The sequence below is a fragment of the Crotalus tigris genome, unplaced genomic scaffold (assembly GCF_016545835.1).
Source record: "Crotalus tigris isolate CLP2741 ecotype Arizona unplaced genomic scaffold, ASM1654583v1 scf7180000017550.10884619, whole genome shotgun sequence".
Classification (NCBI taxonomy): Eukaryota; Metazoa; Chordata; class Lepidosauria; order Squamata; family Viperidae; genus Crotalus; species Crotalus tigris.
In genome coordinates, this window is record NW_024096468.1 from 1,417,735 (window position 1) to 1,428,004 (window position 10,270).

General features: G+C 35.1%; 1 protein-coding gene across 20 annotated transcripts in view; it reads left to right on the forward strand.

Annotated features, from left to right (window-relative positions):
* The window catches only part of ANKS1A (ankyrin repeat and sterile alpha motif domain containing 1A), a 119,410-nt gene that overhangs the window by 104,911 nt on the left and 4,229 nt on the right, over positions 1 to 10,270 (forward strand). For 15 of the 20 annotated variants that reach the window (XM_039339165.1, XM_039339189.1, XM_039339168.1 and 12 more), the window contains 6 exons: positions 668 to 793; positions 1,180 to 1,251; positions 2,581 to 2,667; positions 4,198 to 4,335; positions 8,012 to 8,182; positions 9,601 to 9,699. In XM_039339165.1, the coding sequence (XP_039195099.1) occupies positions 668 to 793; positions 1,180 to 1,251; positions 2,581 to 2,667; positions 4,198 to 4,335; positions 8,012 to 8,182; positions 9,601 to 9,699 (693 nt within the window). The remainder of the gene's footprint in view (positions 1 to 667; positions 794 to 1,179; positions 1,252 to 2,580; positions 2,668 to 4,197; positions 4,336 to 8,011; positions 8,183 to 9,600; positions 9,700 to 10,270) is intronic. The other 5 variants (XM_039339223.1, XM_039339233.1, XM_039339252.1 and 2 more) reach the window with 1 other exon arrangement.

The following is a 10,270-nucleotide window of genomic DNA, read 5'->3' on the forward strand; positions in this document are numbered from 1 at the left end:
CACTGGCACTGTGCCACAGGCAATTATAGTTCACCACAGGGACCAGGTATTATATGATCACAGAGTTGATAATTATACAGATGAATGTATGTTTTAGTTAGACAACAGTTGTTGAAGTAACAGTTGTTAAAAAGTTAAAGTAAACTGTGACCACAGTTTGTCAAATTAGCCTATCTCAATCCATTCTGTAAAGCAATAGAGCTCAGAACAGGACTTTTAACAATTCCTTCCACAGGACCTATACAGCACCAGCTAAGTTAGCAGTTACACTTTTTAATTTATTTATTTTGTTTATAAATTTTATTGTCCCTCCATTTTAACACAGAGTAACTCTGGGTGGAGTTTTCATCAGTAGCCTAAAATCTTTGAAAATTTTAAGAATTTCGTAAAGTAACATCATATTTTGCTGAAAAGTGTTTGAAATCCTGATTTTCACTAAGCCTTTAAGTAACAGTTTTAAACATTTTAGTGTGATTATTTTTATATACTTTTTACATAGCTGTAGATATTTATATACATAAAGAGAAGTGTGTATATTTATATATATTTAGATATAGAGGGTTTTTTGGAATACATGACTTGAAATGAATGTAATCTGTTTGGTTTCTTTATTTATTAATTAGTTCCTAATGAAAAGTTCTGATTTGAACAATTATTTGTGTTGTAGGAGGAACATCGTGAATCAAAGCTTACACTCAGACCTCCTAGTCTGGCAACTCCCTATGCTCCCGTCCAGCACTGGCAGCATCAGCCAGAGAAACTTATATTTGAGTCCTGCGAGTATGAAGCCAATGTAAGTATATTCTTGATTCTTGTGCATAATCTTGTAGTCCTCATACATTTTTATTGATTGCTACTTACTTTAGTCAAGTTAGGTTTACTAAGCTTACAAAGCTAATTTCAGCTGATGTGGCAGAATCTCCAGCTAGAGTAGAGGGGGAAATGACGAAGCAGTCTAACATGGCGTCTCTGTGAGAGGAAGCTACAGAGGCCAGCTCTTGAAGCCCTGACCTGCCTGTTCCCAAGAGAATGCAGTTAGTCTGGCAAGATTCTTCTGAACAGAGGAATAACAATAAAGTACTATGGCCTACTCATGGAGTTGTTCTGTTTTCTTGTGCTGACCTTATATGTACAAATAATTATACTATCAAGTGCTTACTATTTTCCTGCTTTAAACAGTATCTGGGGTCCATGTTAATCAAAGATCTTCGAGGAACAGAATCTACACAAGATGCCTGTGCAAAAATGAGGGTAAGTATGGAATTTATAAAAATTATTTTGATACCAAGGAAAAATAAATTATGTAATGTATAATTCCACAATTGAAGATTCTGCTCAGGATGTAGACTAAACTTATTAAATGCAAATACTTTTTTAGTATTCATTATCCTAAGCTACCATTTGGCCATAACTGTTTAACAGATTCAGTATAAACTTTTAAAGTATTTTGAAGTCTCTTTCCAAGCTCTGGTCCCTTGTGACATTGTTTTAAAAACCCAAATTGTAACAGTTGTGTTCCAGCAGCAATAAAGATCTTCAAGCACAGGTTATGAATCATTTGGCACTGATTCTCAGATCTGTAATTATCTTTACTCCTCCCAAGATTATCCAGAATACATTTTTAATGGCTTTATTGCAAGTTTCTGGCATATTGAAACTCCATTAAGACTAGAATCTGTTTTAATTTCTATAGAAATGTACATGAAGTGCTGCTACTTAAAATTTTGGCATAAATATTCTTTGCAAGCTTTGTAGCCCCCTTGATTGTACAAGTTAATTTTTCAACAATATGATTGGTAGAAAATAATTTCAACCAAAAAATTTGCAGTATTTCTGGCCAACATCTTTGGTTTGAGTTGAAATAGTAAGTATTTGACATAGATTTGCAAAATGATTTAAATTCTGGTTTCATCTGAATTATGGTGGGCTTGTATGAAAAATCCTTTTCAACTGCCACTTTGCTAATATTTTATTTCTGTCTCACAAGAGAACTGTAGTTTAGCCATTATTGATGTTTTTTCTTCATCTCTGCTGGGAGATTAACAGCATCTTCTTGCAAATGCCCTAATGGGAGAAGTTGAACCAGTGCTTTGAATTAGTATTTTATGTTGTTTCTTTTATTTGACTTGCCCAAAAGTTTGATAGTGTTTTTAATAATAGTCATAGAAGTTTAGAAAAGGAAATTATTCTATTCCCCCCAGTCCACAGGTCAACTGCAATTTCTAAAAGAATTGCAAAATTCTGTTAAGTTTACGTCGTTGTCTCTCTCATGATATACTAGCCTGTCACTCCATTTTAGTTTGTTTGTGTGTGTCAGTGTTCTCTGACTATAATCTAATTTTCAGCATTTTTAACTCAAGAATTTAGATTTTTTCTTTTATTATGTAATATTTCACTGCATTCCAGATCTCAGAAATGCAGCTCTATAAAATATTATTGCAAAATATCTTATTTCTGTAATTATTACTTTGAAAACTTAAACTGAAGTGAGAGAATTTGAAATATTTTGTGCACATGGTCTCCATTCTTGAGAAATTATTTAATCTGTGTCTATTAACTGTTTTTCCCTCTTTTATAAAGAAATCAACTGAGCATATGAAGAAAACCCCAACAATAATATTATCTATTACTTATAAAGGAGTGAAGTTCATAGATGCTGCTAATAAGGTAAGAAAATCCTTGCATTCATGATTAATATTCCAGCCTTAAGTGAAAAATGATAGTGCTGCAATAACATGAACATAATATCAATCTATTCTGAAAATCCTCAGGCCTGATTAGTAGAAAGACAAAGTATTCTGACAAAAGTGTAGCCCTGCACTGAGATGGGAGGTAAATACAAGTAGTCCTCGAATTACGAGTGTAATGGAGCCTATCCATTCCACTCATAACTCGAAAGCTCGTAGAGTGAATCTTGTAGAGTGATACGAGATCACTCCCTCGCTCATTAAAACGCATGTGGTCGGTTAAGAGAACATGAGCTATCTCAGGGTGGGGAAGTGCTGGAACAGGCCACCAAGGCCTCCCCAACCATGATAACACATGCTTTCCCCTCCCTGCCGCGCTAGACTCACCTGGAAAAGATCCGTCTCCTATCTGCCGCGGTTCCTGCCGCTGCCTGGATTTGAGGCTGGGGAATGCTTCCGCAACCCTCCCACGGCCCAATCCGGGCTCCAAAGGCCTTTTCCACGCCCGATCAGAAGCGTTCCCCAGCCTCAAATCCTGGCCGCAGCAGCCTGGGAAAGGCCTCCAGAGGCACAGGGAAATGTCTCCCAACTTCGGTTTCATTCTCTGTGGCAGAGAATAGAGGCCTAAAGCACCATGAGATCACATGAGATCAGTAGCGTGAGATCTCGCCCCACTGATCTTGCGTGATCTTGCATTACTTTAAGCCTATATTCTCTGCGAACGTGCTGAAGGCCTGGAGCAGCCAAGAAAGCGAAGGATCTCAATCTTCGCAGGGTGAATATTGAAGGCCTGGTGCCTAGGGAGACCCAGGCTGGGGTGGGGAGGGAATAACCACGGTGAATGTTACAGAGTCACTGCAGTCACTCGTAAGAGCGATATTTGTAATTTCAGGACTTGCTCGTAAGCACTGGGGGCACTCATCACGTAACTTTGAACAAGCATTAAGTGAACACTCATAACTCGGGGATTACCTGTACATACATACATATTTTTTATAAAGATTGTCAGATTGATTTGTCTTTATCAAGTGCTACTTCTTTCTCTCTGACGCAGTTGCACAGCTGTAACTCGTCTGTTACAGTTGCTATTAGGCAACTCAAGCTACCACATCCTGCTTCTACCCTGAAGTTTGGTCAGTCATATGCAGCCTCCACCTGGGCATATTGTGCCACAAAAAGGAAGCCTCAACTACATACCTAGGTTACCTTGATGGCAGTAATTGGTAGCAAAATGTTGTGTTGAAGTCCCAAGTCCAGTCCCTGGCAACTACAAGATAGAATTGGGAACCTAGTCTCTCCTGAACATCTACATTTACAAATGTAGTTTTGCAGTGTAGACAATATTGAGCTAAAGGGATCGATGGTTTGTAGCAGAAGGCAAATTTCAGTGTGAGCAGTGTGTAATTTTTATGGAAGTACAAAGTAACACAATGAAACTTTGTTTTGTTAATATTTACTTATGGTAATTTTACTATACAAATTGAGTAAAACAACTGTTTATGTATTGCAGAATGTAATTGCTGAACATGAAATTCGGAACATCTCTTGTGCTGCCCAAGATCCAGACGATCTCTGTACATTTGCCTATATCACTAAGGATTTGCAAACTAGTCACCACTACTGTCATGTCTTCAGTACTATTGATGTAGTAAGTAATATAACAATCAGTGCTTTTTTTATGGAGACTTTGTATTCTGTTTAATGATGTTCATCTGTAAGTCACTGGGCTGGAATGAAATCCTCTGTGAACAGGAAGTAAATACCAAGTGCTAGAATGCAAGACTATAAGAAATATATATGCCCCCTCTTTAAATTGTCTCTGGATATGAAGGGATCAAATATGCGTTGTGGGGCCAATATATTTTGTCACTACTTTCAAACATAATACTCAAAAATAACTTTCAGTATTAAAAATAAAAAGAAAGTTTCTTTAGTTTTGTAAGTTTAATGACAAAGTATTTTTCTCAGTATATATTCCTTATTCAGATCCCATTAATGTATATATAACAAGCAATTTAAAAACTGGCAACATATGTAATAACATCACACAGATGCCAATTATGTACTGCCAGTTGTCATTTAATGCGAATAACAACTCTTAGCATTTGTGTGATGTCATCATCACGCATGTGTCTTCATTTGCCTTCCCTTCTCTCTCTCTGCTTTCTTTCTCCCATGTAGATCAATTGCATTCAGATTTGAATATAAAATAACAAAATTTTATCAGTGAACATCATATTGTTCATTTGCTTCTTATTTTGAAACTTAAAAAAGAACCTACAATGCTTTTTTTTGCAAAAAATAGCTCTTCCAGGTTTCCTTCAGAAGTGTTGCAACTTTCATCATTATGGTATCAAATGGATATAGCATTTTACACTTTTGGAGAATACCATGTTAAGGAAGGCTTGTATTGGAAGAGGAGCGGAGTATACCAGAATTCAAGGAAAGAGTGTTGTTGCATGCATTTGTATGCAAACTCTATGATGTTAATATGGAACTATGCTAATAGTGTAGAATTCTAAAGTCTTCTTCAAATCCTAAATATCTTATTATAGCAGAAATAGTTCAAGTTCCTTCCTAATTAAGTAGTTTTATCTCTGCATTAATAAAAAAGGGAAATGGTTGCATTTTAAAAAATGATTGAATTCAGCATTTTTAAACGTAGGAGATGTACTGCTGTCCATACTTCATAATTTTTAAAGTTCATAAAAAATAGATTTCCAAAGGGCATTCAAAGATATGTTAAACATACAGTGCCACTTGAAAATAATGAAAATAAAATGAGATAACAGTAGCTGATTTACAATTGCAATGGACCTGCCCATTCTGTTCACAAATAGTGACAGTTGTTAAATAAGATGCACTCATGACCATCTTGCTTAATGACCTCTATCCCTGCTGTCCCCAATGCAGCTAAGTGACCACATGGGTCATTAAGTGGAATACCAGGTGCTTTACAAATGATGAAAAATCTTGCCTTGCTTCCCCAGTACCTTAGGTTCTGTACTGCTGTACTATCAGTCTTTGGGCAATAAAAGCAGTATTGATTACATGAATATTGAGGATAGGATTATTTTTTCCCCTGGAATCCAATAAACCCCCAGAAGCTGATTGCTTTGTGTATTTTTGGAAGACCTCAAAGAAATAGGCTAAAGAAGGAAAAAATAAAACTGACTCAAGATTCATAAAGCTGGATATTTTATTATTTATTTATCATTACCACTGATCTGCCTCAGAGAGGGACTCTGTTTCTTTATGCAACATTAGTTCTTCCTTCTTAGTCTGCTCACAAGGGTAGGGATGGTCAGGGTATATAGCAATAGCTCTCTTTGGAACAGGAGATTGAATTTTAATATAGAAGATAATCCAAAATGGCCTATAAAAACACCCTTAGAAATAATGTCTAATAATATTTTATCCAACCCTTTTAATTGAGTCCTACTGGAATTGATTGGCTGGTGGAAATGAGTTTTGATGGTCCTGTTCATCCATATTGATCAAAAAATTCAAATCCCAAAATGCTCAGAGTAGACAGATATGATTTCTGTCCATAGGTATTTATTGCAAGCCACAATACAAAAATAATAAGCATGCAGGAGCATCACAATATAAGCTTCACCTTTCCATATTTGTTTGATTTCCAATGCCAAGTACTTGACTTGGGGGAGGGGAGAGGCTTACAACATTATCACTTCCTTCCCATGCATGTCTTCCCATATGTGGACATCTATTTTCTATAAAAATATCACTATATTCAGCAAATTATATGCTGAAATGTAGGTTGGTTCAACAGAATTGAACAGCTGACTTTAGGAATAGTGGGGTGTCTGCCAAACCTAACACAGTAAATATATGTCCTTCAGTTTGATACCATTAGAAATGGTGTTTAAATCAGAGATCTTTTTGTTGGGTATTTTAAATAGAAAATACAGTAAAGAAATATGGTACTTAATTTTACATATAATAACGGTGGCAAGAATAGCATATGCTCAGTGCTGGAAAAATGAGAATATACCATCAGAGGAAGAAGTAATAAGAAAAATCCTGGACTGTGCTGAGATGGACAAATTAACAAAAGAGATAAAAGAAAAGGAAGACACAGAGTATTATATAGTATGGAACAAGGTGTATGTCTGGTTGGAGACTAGAAATAATAGAGGAGAATAAATATGGAAAGGTCAAAAGTGAAAATATGTGTACAATAATGTATAATAATAATATGAATTATTCTTAGTAAGAAGTAGAACATGAAGGAAGAAAAATGTAAATAAGAAATAATGGGGCTATAAGGACAAATATTTAAAGAAGAATAAGGGGGAAATGTAAATATTAGATTACCGTTACGTAATTGCTGTAAAAAAAGGAGTATATATTGTGTGTGTATGTGTGTTATGTTTTGCTTTGTTCTGTTTTGTCTTGTTGGTTAAAAATAAAAATTAAAAAAAAAAAAGAAATGGTGTTTAAGAATCTAGACTGATATTTATTTTTCCTCATATAGAATTGTCTAATAGTATGTTGTGAAATATTATATCCACACAAAAATTTCAGATTTCAGGAGATCCCAAAACAGAAGTGTATGAACAAAAATAGTATTCATATTTATTACTCTGTAATTGAAATTCTTGCTAATTCTCTCATATACCCTTCTATATAGTATTCCTATATTGAAATAATCTTGCAATACTTTCAATAACCCATTCTTTGAGGATTTTACATGCACTTTACATTTATTGAAAAGAGGAACTTACTGTTAAATACCAAGGTAATTAGTTAGCTGAAATTTCATATTAAAGGAACCAAATGTTATATGGTGGCTAATTCCATAAAATAACATTTAGTCAGTTCCTTGGAGGTGTAGCTTAGTTTTTTGTTTCACTTTTAATGATAGAAGATCCATTGTAGAGTATCTTCAGAATTAAGACCCTCTACAACAGGGATGTCAAACTGCCGGCCCACAGGCCGAACGCGTCATGTGGAAGCCACGCCTACCACATTGCCGGCAATGGCAAAACCAGCCCGATACGTTGCCCGACATCACATGACGTCGTGAGTTTGACATGCCTGCTCTACAGTGTGGAGGATGTTCAGGATTAAGACAAATTTAGTAAGAGAAAAAATTTAGTTATTTTATGTATTTATTGTTGGTCACTAACTATATGCAGGATTCATACACTATGTATGTTTCTAATGTGTCTTTTTTTAGTTGAATGAATATAATAAACTGATAACGAATATCAGATTTAAGACTCAAAGTTTCCCCAGTAAAATATAACAGATTTCCTGTATTTTTAAATATTGTTCATATTTTGTTTCTTTTTTCCAAGAATCTAACATATGAAATCATTCTGACATTGGGGCAAGCATTTGAAGTAGCATACCAGTTGGCCCTTCAAGCTCAAAAATCAAAATCTCCAGCTGTTTTGACTGCAGAAATGATAGAAACAAAATCTTCAAAACCAGTGCCTAAACCTCGAGTCAGCATGAGAAAGTCAGCAGTATGTATATCACATGCTTTTATCCATTCCTATAGAACTATGCACGTACTTAAATTTGTCAGAACACATCTTTCTAAATCTATCTACTTTCTGTACAAGACTGTTATTTTTTAATCTTTTATTTCAACAAATGTTCTAGAGCTCCCCAACCTTTGCGGCCCAGGTGTTGGGGACCCCTGGTCTAGAGAAAGGATTGGCTCTCTGTGGCACTCAAGCTCAAGCTTTTAATACTATCACATAACCCACTGAACATGTTTGGAAACCCATAATGTATTGTTCTTGGGAGGGGAATGTCCAGAGAAATGTAATATTAGAATTGGCACCCCCTCCCCATGTTTTGCAGCTTTTCAACTTCCAAAATATCTTATCTGCCCTTTGACCACTTGAAGCTTTATGGGATAAAAGTATTTCTGTGCTTGAAAGAATTTTACGGCAAATTGTTCAAGCCATTCTGAGCAGTTTCAGTTTGAAAGCCTCTTTCCAGTTTGAAATCAGATCCAGATTATTTGGGGCATCCAACTTCAAATTCAGATTCAAACTGGAAATATTTTAAATATGAAATATTTACCCCAATTCTAAAAAGTTTGTCTCCCTCCCATAGAGACACTTCAGCTAAGTGAACATCAGTTATCAAAGAATAGAAAGAATATAAATTACTGCAGAAGTTGAACATTATTGAGAGTCAACGTTTATGTTTTAAAAACAAATATAGCAAAAATATCTGCCCATACAAAATATGGTTTTGTTATTTGGTACATATAATTTGAGAGCGGGGAATAGGATCACAGATTGCCCTTGGCTTCAATTAATTACTGTATATCATTAACAGTGGCAGAGTAGAAATGTTTTCTCTAAAAAGCTTTATGGGGAAGAGTGACCTACTGATCATTGGCATATTTTCTCAGCTTCTGACCTGATGAGGTGGATTTATTCATCCACTCTTAGTGTAATGCCTCACATTTTCTAACAACTGCATGAAATTGCTGATTTGCAGTTACATGGGAAACCACAAAAATCGTAAATATTAAGTAAAAATGATATCTTTATAATATCTGTGCTGTAAAATTACATTTTTCTTCATAATTGCTGTTGCTCAGGCATATCTACACTTCCCTTTAACATGAATCTATTTTTGTTGCAAAAACTACTTGGGCTTTTATGTCAGCAATATAAATGCTTTTATATGTATATATTGTTCTCTCAAGCTTCCCATCGTCCAACAGGAACAACAGAAACACATAATTAATGACACACAAATCCTACTTAGTTTCTATTCTTCAACACTCCAAGATTATCCCATTAATAGTCTTTGTTAATCTAACAAGAAAATAAATCTTCTGGACTTCTAACCCATAAGATTTCTTTCTTGGTTGCTGTCCTTTCTTACCTTCTGTGTTTTGCTTACTCCCATTCCTCAGGTGCCGCTCCCTTCTGATAGTCGCTGTTGTTACTGTCATACCTGTACCACACACCGTCCTTCCTATCTACCGCTGCAGTCTGTTAGTCCAGGAACTAAGGTCTTTACCCTTCTTGCAGTCAAGTTTCTAGTTATTAAGCTTTTATTTTAAGTGCACCAAATCTCCTTCAGACTCCTTCATTTCTTTATCTTAGCTTTGATGCTCTTTATTCCATTCTGGATTACAATTCCACTTTACATTATGTAAGGCAGATTTTGAAAAGTGTGCAGTAAACAATATTTGGACTGATCAGATTCAGTTTGGCAGGCAAAAAAGAGAATAAACTATAAAAATATATGAGTACAGTAAGTAGGAATGTTTTGCTTAAAAATCAGTTCAATATTATTTTTTACTGAAGTGCAACTAGATTGTAATTACATTTCAACAAAACTTAACTTGTTCATATTCTTAATGTGCTCATATTCTGAAATGAGCTATGCTATTTTTTTTTGATAGAAATCTGATACAGATTTTTCTGATGACTACATATATACCATATGCATGTACACATATTATGTTTAAATGCCAGACTAGCTATCGTCATCCCAAATCTGTCGGTCTCTGTACATTGGTTTAAAAATGCACCTAATTTTATACTTCCAAAGAAAAAAGTTTACCTGAAATGTTCTTT